Source organism: Agelaius phoeniceus, chromosome 9 (assembly GCF_051311805.1).
Source record: "Agelaius phoeniceus isolate bAgePho1 chromosome 9, bAgePho1.hap1, whole genome shotgun sequence".
NCBI classification, from domain to species: domain Eukaryota; kingdom Metazoa; phylum Chordata; class Aves; order Passeriformes; family Icteridae; genus Agelaius; species Agelaius phoeniceus.
Genome location: NC_135273.1, coordinates 1,383,435 through 1,401,188, shown reverse-complemented (window position 1 = coordinate 1,401,188; position 17,754 = coordinate 1,383,435). Strand labels below are relative to the sequence as shown.

General features: G+C 40.5%; 1 protein-coding gene across 3 annotated transcripts in view; it reads right to left on the bottom strand.

The window, feature by feature from the left end:
• Positions 1-8,215: 8,215 nt before the first annotated feature.
• The window catches only part of EBF3 (EBF transcription factor 3), a 120,966-nt gene continuing 111,427 nt past the window's right edge, over positions 8,216-17,754 (bottom strand). Inside the window, exons 13-16 of one of the 3 annotated variants that reach the window (XM_077182752.1) lie at positions 17,122-17,299; positions 15,737-15,925; positions 15,069-15,266; positions 8,216-8,670 (exon numbers count right to left, since the gene is read on the bottom strand). In XM_077182752.1, the coding sequence (XP_077038867.1) occupies positions 8,639-8,670; positions 15,069-15,266; positions 15,737-15,925; positions 17,122-17,299 (597 nt within the window). In that variant the 3' untranslated portion in view covers positions 8,216-8,638. The remainder of the gene's footprint in view (positions 8,671-15,068; positions 15,267-15,736; positions 15,926-17,121; positions 17,300-17,754) is intronic. The other 2 variants (XM_077182753.1, XM_054637047.2) reach the window with 2 other exon arrangements.

Below are 17,754 nucleotides of genomic sequence, written 5' to 3'. Positions count from 1 at the left end.
ACACCCACTTCAGGGGGATGGCAAGGGGAAAAAAAAAAGAAGGAAAAAAGAAAGAGGGGAAAAAAAGAACCCAAAACTTTACTAGAAGGACAAAATTTTTTTTTTGAGAAAACCACAAGTCTGTTTCCCTCAAAACGTATAGAAAATTCAATCTTATCTCCATTCAAGATGTTTTTCAAATACAATTCTCACTGAAAATGAGGGAAAATGTACTGTCTGATCTATCTTTTATTAATTTTTCTCTGAGAATGTCAGCTCATTCTCCTAAGGGGAGATTATTCCCATTATCAACAAATTTAACTGGTTTTGTTCAAATCTAAGAGCGTTACTGAATTTGCACTTCCTTTGACTGATCACGGAGCTCTCCCTATTATTTAATTTATTTACATTCATGTATGCAATTATATTTCGTAATCTGATTATGTGGTTTATATCTTTGCAGGGATGAGAATGCAGAAAGTTGCATTTCTTTTTTATTATATGAGTTGTCAAGTTCTTTTTGGATGGAAATGAGAGTTCAGTACCACTGTGGTGAGAACAGCATTAATTCCATCAGTTAACCAGACCTACCAAAATAGTGCTGGCTGCAAAATCAAGGAACATATTCTGCACCTGAATGATAAATTTCGTTAATTAATTTGACTGATAAAGTTAATATGCAAAGGAGATATTATTATCTATAGTAAAAAAAAAATTAATAGGTGGTTTCTGATCATCACATCCTTAAGATATTAAAACCCAGCAGATCTTATCCTTTGGAATTTATTTTTTGTTCATAGATAGGGAGAGGAATACACATTTTCTGCTCTTCCAAAGCCCAATCATGTTTTCAGTTCTGAGTGAGTTTGTCATTGAGCTGAACCAGATGAACCCATCGAAATGAAGAGGAAAAAACCAACCCAACTCAGCCTTTGCTGAAATTGCTGTCACCAAGTTTGTCACTGCAAAAACTCTGACTGCAGGTGCTGAGCTGGATCCTGCCAGCTGGGTCATCTGAACCACCTTGAGATGACCTCACAAAGTGTCATCTGCCTAAAACTCTTTTGCATTTAATCTGAACTATTTATCAAAGTTATTTTCCTTGGGTTCCTTCCCATGGCAGCCTCTGCACTGCCATTGGTTCTTTTATAATACCTAGCCAGCATGAGCACAGCTTTGCTTCTGGTAGCTGCTTTCCGGGCTAATTTAAAAAAAGAAAACCAAGTTTAAAATTGTTTCTTGCCAATTTCTGGTGTACATCACTAATGTAAATATGGCTCAACTGTATTTAATAATTTCTGTATTTCTGTGTTTATTTATGTATTTATTATTTTTGAGCCATTCCAGTCACTTGGTTAGGGCCTTTTACAACCACCAACAGCAGAGCATTTTCAAAATCTTTATGTGCAATACCCTGAACAGGTTGTTCCAGGACAAATTTTTTGTTAGAAGGGCTGCTCTGAGTCTGTGTTTTCCCTGTGCTCTGTCACTGCTCAGGGCTGAGCTGCTGAAGGATCCTGACAAATCTCTGGTTGGGGATATACAGCTCTGGGAAAAGACTGAGATGGGCAAGGATGGCTTGGCTTGGACTTCTGTAAAACATTATTTTAGCAGGCTTGGGCCAGTTAATACTGGTTTCGAGCTTTGAAAGGTCTCTGAGTAGCTTTCTAATTAAAAAAAAAAAACATCATTTATGTTTATATTTTGCCAAGTACTGATATCCTTGGGCCCCTGCTGCTCAGGCTTTAACAGCTCCAGGGATTTGTTAGGATTTGTTAAGATTTGTGAGGTCCATGGTCCTCACCCATGGGCTTGGCTTCACCCCTTGGTGCCTCAGAGCCTCTGGCTGGTCCCTACCCACTGCTTGGCCTCTGTAAATTCTTTGGGCTGTGTTTAAGAGATGAAACAAGTGAAGAGATAGTTGAGGAGAAATCCTGGAAGTCCTTGCAGAGATCCTTGGGACACTACAGCAATTTTTGGATTCGTGACCTGCTCTGAGACACACAGATAAACCAAAAAGGTGAAGAAGCACCATGGACTGAACTGGTCTGCCTAAGTAGACTTGTGAAATGGTTATTAGAGATTATATTGTTGTTATTATAATAATTTATATTCATTACAGCTTCATTTATGTCTGTGGACACAAGAGCCTGGACCTAGAGCTGTCCTAAGGAGGAAAAGGGTCACTGGCACAGGTGCCCAGAGCAGCTGTGGCTGCCCCTGCATCCCTGGCAGTGCCCAAGGCCAGGCTGGACACTGGGGCTGGGAGCCCCTGGGACAGTGGGAGGTGTCCCTGCCATGGCAGGGCTGGCACTGGGTGGGATTTGGGGTCCCTTCCAACCCAAACAATTCCAGAGACACCCCAAGAACTCAATCCCATAACAGAATTCCATGCCACAAGGAAGGACATCATTAAAGACAACTTTATTGGGTTTCATTGTACAATTTTTTTCACATCTTCCTCCTTTCTTCTCTCCATCTTTCCCTTGGTATTTCCATCCCATGTTTCCTTGTAGGTACAGGGCAACTCTTGACTGGCTGTGTTACCCACACCAATTCCAGCCTCAATTTCCTTTTCTTTTCACTTGATATTTCTATTTTAGATTTTACACAGTAGGAAATCTGTGACTTTGTCTGGTTGAAGCAAAGCAGCTTTCAGATAATTTCCTTGCATCCTCACCACCTCTATTCAGTACTTGCTTTTGCTACAAAGTCATTTCTCAAACAGCTTAATTTACTTAAAGATAAATGCAAACAAAGAGTCACATAACCAAAATCCTCTACAAGTTTTGTGGGCACCAAAAGTGTACAATTTTGTGACTAATCAACTGCACCTTTTAATTCATTATGTCCTTTCAGTAATAGCATGAAGCCAACAAAGGGAAAACAAAGCCATTAAGTGCAACTGTTGCTTTATTTAAATGTTTAAGAAATAAAATCTTTAAGAAATAAAATCGAGCCACAACTGTATTGCCTTTGTCACTGTCATGTCCCAGCTGGCCAAAGTGCTTCAGTGAGTCACCCCTGAAGCAGGGCCCCAGACCAGGGGGTCTCAGCTCCTCCATCTGTTAATTTTGACCTGAACACTGAGAAATTATATTTGATATTTCATCTAACAATGAAATTTAGCATTGCACAGGAGAAAGGGAAATGGCTTGGGTTTTATTGTTTGATTTTACAATTTTAAGTTCTAGGACAGTTCATTTAATTACAACTTTAGTATTTTTTGAAGTATCTGGGTAGAGTTTTGAAGAATACCAGCAACGTTTTAAAACTTTTTATGACTTGTGGGACTTCAGGAACGTTCCTCCTTTGTATGCTTTAGTTTAGAGGTTGTTTGCATGCCCTGACTCCAGACTGGCTGCATTCTCTTCCTTTCCCTGTAAAACTTAGGGCACTCCATCGAACAACGACAAGTGGCCAAAAAGGAAGGGAAGAGAAAAAAAAAAAAAATCAATTTGTAATCTGATTTGAGGGTTTTGATTTCCTCTGATGAGTTTCAATTTCATTAAAAGCAACCTTATTCACACATAAAAGAGCTCCTTGAAGGGTAAAGCGGGGAATTGTCTCAGGGAGGATAAAGAAGCGGCGCTCCTTTGTGTGGTTTATCCAGGGCATTAATTTGGGGCGCGGGCGCGCGGGCGGGCGGGTGTGCGGTTATCGGTGCCGCGATCTGCGCGCTCACAAGGGCTCACATTCAAGCATCACCGCGGGCCCTATTGACACCTGCGTTATCAACAGCCCTTATTATCTGCTTAGCGGCGGGTCGCAGCCCGCCGGTGACATAATAAGTTACAAATCACTGGTGGGGCCTTTCTGCATTCTCCTAATTGTGTGTATTCTCTGGGAAAAAATTATCGCCGGGCCTCTTGTCTTGATGAGAAATTGACATTTTCTGGCGGAGCCTGGCGAGGACTATGTGGGGAGATAAGACTTATAGTTGTTTTAAAGAAGTGCAGCCATTCTTTCAGAGGCCTCTTTATTGCTCTAGTTGACCCACTTGATGAGTATAGATTTCATGAGGTCTTTTTCAGCATTTGAACTATAAAAGGTTCAGAATGACACCACCCCTTATAGACAAAAGATAACCTTGCCCTTTGAATATATTGATTCTTTATTAACTAGGCTGTTTAATGCAATGAAATGAGGCATTAGATTGAAGCCTATTTCAAGTGCTTTGAATAATCTTTAAAAGCTTGAAAGACTTTTAAAAGCTGCTCTGCAATAATTGGCATGTACTTTTAGAGACTCTTATTCCTTCGTTTTGATTAAGGAATTTTTATCATCTTCCTGTGTCTAAACTCACTGTGGGCTGACACAACATATTTCCACAGCAGGGCTCTTACCCACTTGTGTCGTAGGTGGTGGATTGCTCTAGGAATTGTCATATGTGGGTTTTCTCCTTTTGTGTTTTTCTTGCATTGAAAGTTAGAGGAACCATTTAGATGCTCATTATTCAAACCTTTGAAATAAAACTAAAAGGAAAAGTGCCAGTAGGCATCGTGCAGACTTTCATCCCTAAAAACCAGCTTATTTTTTAGTGGGATGCATCTGATTATGCTGCCTTTTAAACACGATACGCAGACACACACTCAGATTGGAACAGTTTTCAATGCATAATAATAAAAAATAATAAAAATAATAATAATCCAAAGTGTTCTGCAGTTTTAACACCTTTTTTTTTCATCAAATCAGTTTTCATCTGACATGAAAACTATGGAAATGCTGGAGAAGAAAGGAAGCATGGTTAAAAATCCTGGTTTTCCTACAGTGACTGAGTTTTGCCTTCTCCCCACTCCATCCCTGAACCACAGGCAGCCAAGGAGGGGCTGGGGCACCCAGCGTGTCCTTTGGCACTGGATCCACACACACCACTCCATCCCTTCACTTTGGAGCTCCGAGTTTCTCAGTGCCCTCTCAAAGTTGTCAGCAGCCCTCTGATTAATGACCGGATCAAACTCCAGAACAAACTCCCTGTTTCACCACCACGAGCACTTACATTCCTCTGCCAGACCCATATTCCTGTGGAAATGCCCTTTTTTTGGTGGTGCTGGTCACACAAAAGGATACAGGAGCACATTTGGTGTCTGGAATGGGGAACTCAGACCTGCACATCAGGCAAAGCTTTGCAGCTCTCTCCAGCTCCAAGGCTGCACGTGCCCACCTCATTATAAATATATTTTTGCACCCACTATATGTGCATTGCACATATTATGGCTCAGAGGATGAAATATTTGTGCTCAGTATTATAATTAGCAAAAGAATTTGCTTCCTTCTCAGCAGTTAAGAGACGAGCACGTCGACCTTCAGTGTCAAACCACCACATGGAAAATTTGGGTTGTGCTTTGTTTAAAATAACTTTTCCTGTTTACAGACTTTTACAATATGATATTAAAATAGTAAAAGGAAAAAAAAATCTATTGTTACCTTTGCTTTACAAAAAGCCTGACTGAAGTGCACCATTTTGGTTAAATAAGAAAAAGAGATATTCTGCTTTTATTCTTCACAAAAAGTGAGCAGTTTTGCATAAATACTTCACCGAGGCTGAACAACAAGTGATTGGCACTGCAGAGCAGAGATGTCCTTCCTCATCTTCCTCCCAGGGAACTGGAAAAACCACGTCAAGGGTTTGGGCTTTTTCATAACAAAGGAATAAAAATTTTGATATTTAGAAATGAAACCCCCAGTGTTGCGCTATTTCGTTTAGTGTTTAGCCACTTTTTTTAATAATCAAACCAGATAAAATTACTAAAAATGAAATTCACAGACAAGAAATACTTTAATTAAATATTGTGTAAAATGAACATTTTTTTATACAGTTAAATATATGAAAAAATGTACAGATAAAACAATCTTATTGTAGGGTCTTTAACAGTAAAATCTACCATTTAGTGAAGCTTTCCGTCTGGAGACAATGAAGCAATGAGTGCATTGACTAATTAATCTAAAACACAAACAGATTGCATTTATGAAGGAACTTGCAGACTTTCTTAACATGTACACGTGACCTCTTCTTTTATTTTTTTTTTTTTAGAGCAAAACCTTACTTAGACAAAATATAACGGAGGCAATTCAGTTCCAAAGTGACTTCTCAGGCTTTCCCACCTAGCCAACCTTGGCCATGCTCACAGAGCTGTGCTATGCTGAACCCTTCTTCTAAACCTTCCAGAAAAGCTTGACTAAAATGTGCATTATTTTTTTGCCCAAAAAGAAAAAAAAAATACAAAAATAATAATAATAAAAAAATTAATAATAATTAACGAAAATGATCCCTCCTTTTTGGTTAAAAGGTGAATTCTGCTGCAGTTTGCAACGTGTTTTGCAGTGCTGCGCTGGCAAAAGATTTAGTGCAAAGTAAAAATAAAAACAACTCCACGTTTCTCTGGCTGGATTTGGCACTGAGAGCCACGGAATACAACGGAGGTCATTCCAGTTTAAAAAGTACCATCGGCTACGGGTTGATTACAAAAAGTTCCCTAAAAAAAACCCCAAGAAACCTAAATAAACAACTCCCAGACATTAAAAATTCGGTGTGATCCTGATTTCCCGTGAAACCTTCCCCGGTTTTGAGCAGAGCAGGGTTTGGGAGAATGCAGAGTGCAGCAGAAAATCGACACATAAAGGAGTGGCAGAATTGTACACCGGGATTGTGCTTTTTTTTTTCCCCTTATTTTTTTACACCAGAAATCATCCAAATGAAGTTGTGATTAACAATTGTGGTGTAAGCCTGTGATAAAACAGCACAAAAGTTCTTCAAAGAAGTTCACTTTTAAGGCATCAGAGAAGTTCATGTGGCAAACATTTTAATTAAAACATCAGAAGTGAATTTATTTTTAAACTTTAGGCCTCTGAATTTTTCCAGTAAACACAGTTCAGCTATGTGGCAAAGTCATGGGTGGCAGCTAAAAATGACTTTTTACAATCTTAAAAAAAAAAAAAATTAAAAATAAAATTAAAAAATAAAGAAAACAAACAAACAAAAAGAAAGAAAATAAAAAATGCAACCACAAAATAGATTCATCTTTTCTGTGGCTGTATCACATGCACATATTCTACTAGTATTCATTACAGCCATGTGGCACAATTTTGATTTGACTATACAACAAACGACTTTTTCTTTCAAAATTATTTGTTCTGATAACTTAAAAATAATATAAAAATAAACAATGAATTTGAATTTTTGAAAAAAAAAATTAAAAAAAGAAAGGATGGAAAGGCTAAACAATAGCAACCTTATGAAGTACAAATGAAATGCACAGACACTGATTTATTTAAAAGAAAAACATGAAGGCAACAGTTCTTGGCTTAATGCTATTTTCAGCATCACGATACCAGGCCAGGACAAAAACCAATACATACAAGAACATAAAAAAAATGATGAAAAGCAATATACAAAATTTCAAAGATAAATACAATATTTATAGTTGATATGTTACAAAATAAATTCCCTTAGTGACTGCAAGTGTTTATGTGAAAGAAAGTGTTGCAATGGATAAGACTATTTTATTCCTTATAGTGGTCATAAGGAATAAAATCTGCTTTTTTTTTGTCTAAATATTTAAGTGGATCTGAAAAAAATTCAAGACAAGTGTATAAATATTTAGCTACAACTTTGGCAAAATCACAAAAGTCTACAATTTTATAACCACATACAAAACACATTAGGGAAGAAGGATCTAGAAGTCAAAAGGACAATTTTCTGGTACAAGAAACATAGACTTCACAGTAGCCTAAAATGCAATAGTATACAGTGCTAGCAAAAGTTGAAAAAATGTTGCAGATCACACTTGCTTAACAGGAAGCTCTAGCAGTGGAAGTATATTTTTTTCATTTTTTTAAACCAACAGACAGTAGCAATTTCTTTTTTTTTTTTTCTCTGTCAGTGTGCTTGTTGAAGGCAAGAGAATTCAATATCAAAGTTACAATTTCTAACTACAATAAGTTACAAAGTTCCATTTCATTAAGATGAAGTTAAGCAACGATAAACCCCCCCGCGCCCGCCCCCGCGCCCCGGTTTTTTGTGTGGTTTTTTTTTTTTCTAATCATATATTCATCCTTTTTTTTTTTTATTCTTTTTTTTTTTCCAGTTTGATGGCTCATAACCTCCTTGGCCCCCTTTTTTTTTTTTTTCCACCACAAAAAAATATTTCACATTATAGAGATACACAACCATTGTGAATCTAGTTATGAGTACAGAAAAATGTTCGGAGGCATTTTTCATCAGTGTTTCATGATAATCAAAATGGTGCATCCACAAAGTTTCTCCCAACACATAGCAAGTACTAGACATAGCCAAGACGTAATCAGAAACTTTATACAAAATAGGCGTCGCTTTTTCCTTATTCTCCAGGACTGAGAAATGTGAAAATATGAGAAAAATTCAGTCAATAAAATGGAATTGTTCATGAAGAAGTAGGTTGTTTTGCATGTAGATTCTTAATAGTTTAAATAAAATCTTTAAACAAAGTCTTTTTTTTTTCTTTTTTTTGTGGGGTTTTTTTTTGTGGGTTTTTTTTTATTTTTTTCCTGTAGCATTTTCGATTTTGTTGCTGATTCTGCGTGAAGATACTGCTTCCATCAGCATGTCTTAATATACTAAACTTGTCCCCTAAGCCCATCCTCTGCAGCTTGGTGCTACGGTAGGTAAACAAAAGTGACTTTACATTGGCGGGACTACAAGCCCGGACATGGCTAAAAGAAAAAAGAGAAGAAAAGGAGCTGTTATTGGCACGCTGGGCTCAGAGCCACCACAGGACAGGGAGGGAGGATGCAGAGCAGAGCCCGGCTCCTCCACGGCATCCCCAGAGCAAGGACCACGGACACTCCCCCCAGCAATCACACCCCACACCCTTGAGAAAGGAGCTCTGCAGGCAGAGCATCCCCGCCTCCCCAGGCTCAATTCTCTCCAGGCTCCTGACAACTCCTCTGGCCGTGTCCCCATCCCTTGGGGACACCCCCACCAATCACCCCTTCACGCCCTGGGCAGAAAAACCTCATTTTCCACTATTCTACTGCATGATAAAAGCAGGACTGAGCAAGCCAAGGACTCTCCAAAACCAAAACCAAGAACTCTAAACCTTCTCCCAATCCTGGAGCTCAAACACCATAAAAAGACATGATATTAAAACCCCTGACCAACCATATCCTTAACACATAAAGACTGAGATGCCAACAACCACTGGTTTTTTTTCCAAGTTAACTCTTTGGTAGAAGCACAGTTTAGACAGTCTTTAATTTTAGTGTTGTTTAATTTTTGCCGTAATGATATTTCTCATTAATTTATGTACAACAGATATTAATAAATTTGTTCGTGTAGCGATGTGAACTTCAATTTCTCAGTTCATTAATTTCAACAATATTAATTTATTTCAGATTCGCCGTTTGCAGCTTTACGGTTTGGAAGAGCTGGGTCTGTACACATTTCATAGGTAACACCACCACAACCAGCATTGCTCCAACAGCCCAGGGCAGCCCCTGCTCCTGCCAGAGCCTTCTGTGGATTTGGATGGAGCTAAACCTCCCTAAAACACAGCTTAGGTGATGTTAGTGAAACAGGATAAAGTCTTCCAACTCTGCCCTTTTTCTCCCCAGTTAAACATATCAAAATGTCAAAATTAAAACTGGAGTTATAATTTTGCAACATTCTTCATAATGAATGCTTTAAACCTAACCAGCAACTTAAGTTACAAAATTTAACTGGAGAACAGTGGTTATAGTGGCAGAGAGCCTTTCTACACAAAATATTCAGTTTCCTTATCGTGTTTTCAGAGAATCACAAAATCATTTAGGTTAGCAATGGTCTCAAAGATCACCAAGTCCAATCTGTGCCCCGTCCCCACCTTGTCCCCAGCTCACAGCACTGCGTGCCACCTCCAGCAATTCTTTGGAATCCTGCAGGAATCGGGACTCCAAACCTCCCTGGGCAGCCCCTGCCAAGGCCTGACCACCCTCAAAAAGCTCTTAAAAACAACTCTTCACTGAATGTCTTCTGTTCCACCCCTCATCAGCCCAGGCCAGCTGATGACTTCACCCTGGTCTGGACCTGCCAAACCCCTGCTCTCAGTTTGGCTTCTCCTGTGGGATTCAGCAGCAAATCTGTCACCATGGCAGTCTGGTTATCTGGGGTGCACCTGGCCTGGGGCTGCAGGAGATCGTTTTAAGGAACAGCTGCCATGGAATCACAGAATCATTAAGGTTGGAAAAGACCTTTAAGGTCAAGTCCAACATCAACCAGCACTGTTGTGGTTCACCACTCAACCATGTCCTCAAGTGCCTCGTGCTGCAATTCAACCATCAGCTGCTCCATTCCTGGCAGTGTCCAAGGCCAGGCTGGACAGGGCTTGGAGCAGTTCAGGATAGTGGAAGGTGTCCCTACCCATGGCAGAAGGTGGGACAGGATGGGCTTTAAGGTCCCTTCCAACCCAAACCATGCTATGATTCTGTTGTGTGAAAATTTAGATTATCCGCTGCCATATTTTTCTGGAGGAAAGAAAAAACATCTCAGTTCTTTAATTTAACCATTTTTGTTGAGCTCTCTTTGTGGCACAGTCTGAGGGGGTGGGTGCAAGGTTGGTGCTCCAGATGTGAATTTCACAATTTATTTTAGTAGCAATCTTTGACAATTGTGAATTTCTGCACTGAGCTTCCTGCTGTGCAAATTGATACCAAACGCCTTCTTAAAGAAAAATGAGCTGGTGAGTTTTTTAATAATAATTTTAATACTTTCATCTGGAGGAAGACCAGAAAATTAAGCAGGATGCAATTTTAAAAGAATATAGAGAGCCTTTTGCTGTGCATTATAGTCCTATAACCAGAGAGCAATATCTTTCACAATCTATAGAAAGCAAATTACAATTGAAAACCAAATTTTGAACACATATTGTGCTTCCAACTTTGCAGCCAGCCAGTAGTCTCTCACTAAAAAATTTCTTTTCTACCCTTAATGTTCATTGTTTTAAACAGGAAAAGCCTCTCTGCCCTAAGGAACACACATGGCAGGATTCTGCTCTTAAAAAATTCGTGTGAGTACTTGACTTTCTGATCACAGACTATGGAGGTCACAGAGAGTCAACAAGATTGTGGCTTTTTGGACATGACCCAAAAGCCCTTTTCTGTAGGATTACTCACAGGAGTGAGTCAGGCCCTGGGGACAGCAGGGGGAGATTTCTCCTCCAAGAGCTGCAGCTCCTGAGTGCTGGCCCTCCTTAGGCTGCCCATGGCCATGCAGCTGGCACGGGGGCAGCAAGGGGGAGGAGTAAGCATCAGCTCTGTCTGGCATTGCCCCCAGCCTGACCTCTCTGAGATCCCCCAGATTGCCTTTTTCACACTCAACCTCTGCCTTGATGATTGAATCACCAAATCTCAGAATGGTTGGGGTTGGAAGGGATCTTAAGGACCATCCTGTTCCAACCCTCTGCCATGAGCAGGGACAGCTTCCCCTGAAAGTTGTCTTGGATCTCTTTGCCAAAAAAGTGTGACCTGCAGACATCTCCACGCTCACTCTTGGACAGTAGGTCCTACAGCACACAGAGGGTTTTGGGGTTGTGCTCACAGGCAGCAAGATCTTGCTTCTGGTGTGGTGGGCTCGGGTGGTCCTGATGCTCAGGGTTACATCAGAACAAGCCAGAAATCAGAGCAGCTCAACTTCCGTTTAACTCTTTGTTAGGGGACAAAACAATCCCCCTGAGGTCCAGCTGGAACTGCTTACTTCTGCTGTTCTCACCAACTCAGATGCACCACAAGCAGCATTTTCCCACACAGAGATACCCTACAGTGGTTTGCCCACCAGGGAGGGACAATTAACCCCCAAATCCCTGCAGAAGGATCACCCTTGTCTGAATTCTTATCCATTCTTATCCAAGGCCCTACTTCTCCATAAACTGAGGGATTTGCCTCTTATGCACCACCAGTGAACTCTTACTGCCCTCTTGGCTTGCCTGAATGTGGCCATTCCTAACAGTGACATCTCCTCAGCTGTGGCTCAACTCCTTCACACTCTGCCCTAAAATGAGGCTCTCTACTTGAAGATCACCAAAAACACTTCAGCTGCGTTGGATTGCAGCTCTCAAATTCCATATTTTAACTTAATGTAGAAAATGTGCTGATCAGAAAACTCTCAAGGTGATTGTACAGAGTCCAGAAAGCAACTAATTAAACTTTAAAAAGAGTTCCCTGACAACAAATGACTGAGAAAATAGGAAGGAAGAAGCAAAAGCTCCCTAATGAACTCTATGTATCAAATGCAGTGTAGATAAGTACCAGCACAGCAGTGTTGGTGGTTTTTCTTGACGATGTCTCATGCAGGAAGGAGCTGACAAACTCATCCCTGTCCTGCCCCTCAGCCCTGGCTGCAGCTCAGACCAAGGCACAGATGTGAGGAGGAATGGGTGAATTTGAGGGCTTTTGTGAGCTCAGTCTGAACTGACTCAAAGCTTTGGGTGGCAGAAGGGATGGTAACTGCTGGGATGGTGAAGGAGCTCACACAGGACTCCTGGGTGGGGACATGAGGTGGTGCTGAGGCCCTGGCACAGGCAAAGCTGTGGCTGCCCCATCCCTGGAAATGCTCAAGGCTGGGTTGGACCGGCCTTGGAGCAGCCAGGGACAGTGGAAGGTGTCCCTGCCCAAAGCTGGAGCGTAATGGTCTTCGAGGTCCCGTCCAACCCAAACCATTCCAGGATTCTGTGATTCCACGGCAGTTCCCTAACTCCCACAGCACTGAGCACTGGGGCCTTGGGGTGCTGTCCACTTTGCATAAATTATGCAAATTTTATTTGCCACAACCCTGGAAGTTGCTGCTCTAACTACCAGGCCAGAAGGACATTCTGCCTGTTTCTCTGGGTCATTCTGCTCAACACAAAATGACTCAGGTTCAGCTGACAGAGGAAAATTGACAATTTTTATTTAATTAATTATTTCTTTATCTACGTATTATCTATTTAATTTCAACACTTGGTTTTCAGTTCAGCTGCTGATCCAAAACCCAAAAGAATGATCCCAAAAGGATGCTGCATGGATTGCAGCATCCAAAAATCAGGGGTTGAAGGCATGGCTAGGTCTTCACTGGGCTCTCTGGGCATGGAAAAAGCTTAGTGCAAAGCGAGGTTGGGCTCAGCTTAAGAGCTGAATTCATGACCTATTTAACAGTATTGGCTGATTCCAAGTCATCTTCTGAGCTTTACACAAAAAACATTTTGTACTTGAGGATGGAGATGTGCAATTACTGGGGGCCTGGGGAGGTGCTAATGACATCGGGTCCTCATTCAGCCCTCCCAGTTCTCCTTAAAACCCCACTTTGAGGTAATCTAGCGATTTGAAGTACCTAAAACCTTGAGTATATGACAGGAAGACCCTTACTCACATACTGAAATGGCAAAAATCTGGATCATTTTAATTTAGATCTTTAAATAATTGTGCTTATCAGAGTAAATCAAAATCAATTAGTTGATCTTCCTGCCTCAGATCTAAGCCATATGTTACCACATTCATATTAGTTTTTATTTTATTTTTGTCTATTTTTTATTATTTATTTTATTATATAATTTTTCTTTTTTTCATTATATTATTTCAGTATTTACTTTTCATATCAGTGTCCTCTTACAAAAAGAGGAAAGTAGGACACTGGATTATTTTATGAATGGATTATCTTTTCTAAGAATATGGATATAGTTTTCTACTTACAGTAGTAACACAGTAAAGCTTCCTCTAAAGAAATACACAAAAAACTGTTAATTTAATTATCTTTTCCTTTAGTATCATGCTACAATGAGTTTGTGCATTTGGATTCCCAGCTCTTTGTTGACCTGAGTGCATAACAAGGTCTCAGATGGTTTTTTTGGGCCAAGAAGTTAAGAGCAAGCTGCAGGAAGATTAATTTTGAGATCCTGCAGTGGATTTGGGGTGGACAGGCAGCTCTGTGGGATTGGGATGATGTCTCTCCAAAGTGCCTTCAGCACCCTACAAAATGCTGGTGTCCAGAACTGGTTTGGCAAATTAAAATCCCCCTCATCTGTTTGCCTGTGAGTGCTGGTTGGGTTATGGGTGTCATGGTGATACAAAGGATGAATAACCCTGTGCTGCTGCTGCTGCTTAGCTGAGGAAGTCAAGAGGAGTGACGACCTCGGGATGAGGCTGTCCTCAACCCTTCCTGGTTTCAATGGGATCTGAAGTGCCTCAATTCACTGCACTGTGCACTGAGACTCCAGCAGAGGCAAACAAACCTTCCCAGTGATTCTAATGCGCCTACATGCATGTCAAAATACCCCCTGAAAGTGGCAAAATTGGCCATGAGTCTTCCCTTTTAGGGTGACTTCTTTGTTTGTGTTTTTGCTCTCACATTGTGCTGTAATTCCTCCTGCCCCACACCCTGCAGGTGACCACGGACATTCTGCCACTGATTTATCAGTTGTTTCTTGCATTACCCACATGAAATCACATGGATTATATATTAAAAAAAGGACAAAATATTAAAACTGCCTGCCCTAATTAAAATATTTAGTTCATTTAGGGATGTAACCACTCTAACACCACAGTAAGAGCTGGCACCCCCAGAGCATGCAAACCACTGCAGACAGGGCTGCCTAGTCCAGGAAAGCTCAGTCCACAGAGTAAGGGTTTAACCTGACTTATATCTGACTTATATTAAATTGACATATTTAAAATCACTACTGCACCCTATATAAAGTAAGGAAATCACACTGTGTCCTGCCAGAACACTGCTGGGTTTAAACATCCACAGAAATGTGTTCAGAAAACATAAAAACACCAGGAATACACAAACCCTCCAAGAGGCATTCCAGGATACAGTCTTCCCTTAAAATTTAAGGCACAGAGTCCTAAGGGAAAATGCCAGAAAAACAACTGGTGTTTGCTCTAATGCAAGCATCAAAAATGAACTAAAAACCTGAAAATCTCAGCAGACCATTCACGCTACCCTATTTCTCCCCCTGCTTTTTGCATCACTACAAGAGCACTGAAAAATCCAGCCAGGTACCTTTCTCCCCAAGAGAAAAAAAAGCACCAAAAATAAAAAAAATAAAAAAAATAAAAAAAAAAAAAGCAGCAGAGAGAAAATTGAGAGAGATTGGGCTCACCTTGAAGTCCATTTCCATTTGCACTGGTGCAAGATGGTGGAGGAGAGGCTTGGGGCCTGACAACAGGAGCGAAGGCGCTCTTTTGTTTCACTGCAGAGATGACATTGGCAGGTGAGAATGAGAAAATGCCGTGTGTACTGCTACAGTTTGAAGGGAGGGTGACCGAAGAGGCTGCCATGGTAGGGCTTGACGGCACTACTGCAATAAAGCAAAAATAATCAGGACTCAGATTGAGGTTTTCACGGCAAACACGGAAAAAGAGAGTGATAGGGCCTTGCCTCTTAAAATATATATAGAGATATATATATATATATATAAAAAAAATATATATAAAAAAATAAAAATGAAATGCCTTGGCTTGGCCACTCTCTGGATAACAGGCAAACTCTTTTGTGTTGGACTTTTGTTATGAATTGCGCAGTCCAATTTTTATTTTGGTTTTTTTTTTGTTTCGTTTTGTTTTGTTCATTTTTTTTTTTTCTCTATCTGAGATTGTATTCTGGCACAAACAGATCAATTTATTATTTTCATTTTTACGTCCAGCCTCCAGAGTCACCCCTCCTTTTATCCAGTAGCTGACAATAGAGGAAATCAAAACAATGCAAGGAGTTGATTTTGTAGTAAATATGAATCTATATGATGATGTGTTACCAAAAATAGACACTTACTGCCATAAGGAGAGTTAGCTGAGGAGCCATTAAGAAATCCAGGGGAACCTGGTACACCTAGATTGGGCATGCCGGCATTGCCATATCCATTCATGCTATTGCTGACTGTGTTGTAATTGGACTGCTGAGGAGTACTGCTGGGAACATATCCTCGCGGGGAAACACTGCTTGTGTTGCGACTGTAACCTACTGTGTTAGAAACCCCCCCACCCCAAAAAAATAATGTTATTTTATAAGATAGACTTAGGGCTGGGGGGTTTCCTCATGCAGCATATATTACACAGTTTTAATTGATTGCACAGCTTTGCTCTGAGTTGTCTCTCACTGCCCTATCAACTCTTGCAGCTTGAGATAACCTTATCACGCCAACCCTACTTAAATCATCCGCGAGCACTCTATGTTGTCTCTCCTCTTAGCACAGACAGCCAACAAAAGCTCTCTTCGATCCAGCTGTGTCAGGTGCCTTCACGTTTGTCTTTAGGAGCAATTATCAACAGGCTCGAGTCCCGCTTTGTACCAACACACTGCGTGAACTTTCAGCCTCTCCGCACCTTCAAATGCCAGAGCTGACAAGAAAAACTTTTTTTTGCAGTGATTTACTTTAAAAGGCTGTTTTGGGGTCTTCATTTTGTGATTGATATTTTTTTATGCTAACAACAAGCTTTCGTAAGGTGTAGCCATCAGTGAAAACTAATTCAAGAGCAAGTACAGAATTTTATAAGGCTTATTAGCTTGGAAACGCATTAAAAGACAATCTTTTTAGAAGAGGAAACATAGTGGAATCAGGATTTTAAACAACAATTTGTTCCTATCTGAGCAATCAATTTAATAATTACGTTGCAAGCAAAAAAAAAAAAATGCGTTTGAACATATCTAATAATCCTGTTTCCCTGCTTTCATTAGTATCAAAATTAATTTTAAATGCAATATGCTACATGCATTTTCAATTACAACAGGTAAATTAAATCAACTATTACTTTTATTAGTAACATATATGTCACACATGCCTACAAACAAAGTATTTTAAAATCACAGACATCAAATTAGATTTATCTGTGTAAATATTCCAAAACCAGGTGGAGGTACCGAGACATAATTATTTTATAAACCAACCATATACACTGTATATTTACTGCGAATAACAAAGAGCTTTCTACACTTTGCCAATTGTATATTTTCCCCCACTGGAGATGCTTTATGATAACAGTAAATGAAAGAACAGGGAGAATTAAATATTACAAGAAAAGTTAAAGACGGCATTTCATTCCGCGCTCAGACACACGGCCAGGGGGACAGAGAGAGGGAGGACGCGGTGACATCAGCTCGCATGAACAGGCCAAAAGCAGCCAACAAGGTGAAGGATTAACCCTTGAAATCCCACCTACCTTGGTCGTTGGCTTGCGATGTTTCGGAGACATTGACGGCGAGCTGGCTGCTGAAGGAGTTCACGCCCATCATGCCGGTGTGGGCGGGAGTGTTGGCTAGAGTGGGGATCTGGTTGTGGTTGCGGGGCACGCTGTACAACGCCTCAGCAATGTCAGCTGCTCGTTTCAGGATTATTTCCTAGAGAGACACGGAACAAGCACTGACAACTCAGATTTGTGCAAACGCTCCAAAGTCGCAATAGCGCAAAAATTTACCGAAGAGATTCACATGGAATTATAGTGAGGGTGGGGGGTTTGCTGCTCGTTCCAACCACACCTCCTGTTTGTCCTTCCCATGCCCAATTGCTCCTCAACACAGTAAATATAAAGAAATGAAGAAATTAACATAAAACTCCAGTTTAGCACTGGAAGCCAGGTGAAAATCGTCACAGGGGTTTTATGCGCCCAAGGCAGGAGTTGTATTTTCAGCAGTTTGCAAAATACAGTACAGCTGATCCACTCGGCTGAGCAGATTTCTTTAGGACTTCCCATTAGTCACTGTATATTTTGGCCCCAGTTCAAGGTTATTCTCTTGCCTTAATGCTTGCTTATGCTTTTGGCACCTCGCACATAATTGTCATTTCTGATAGGCAA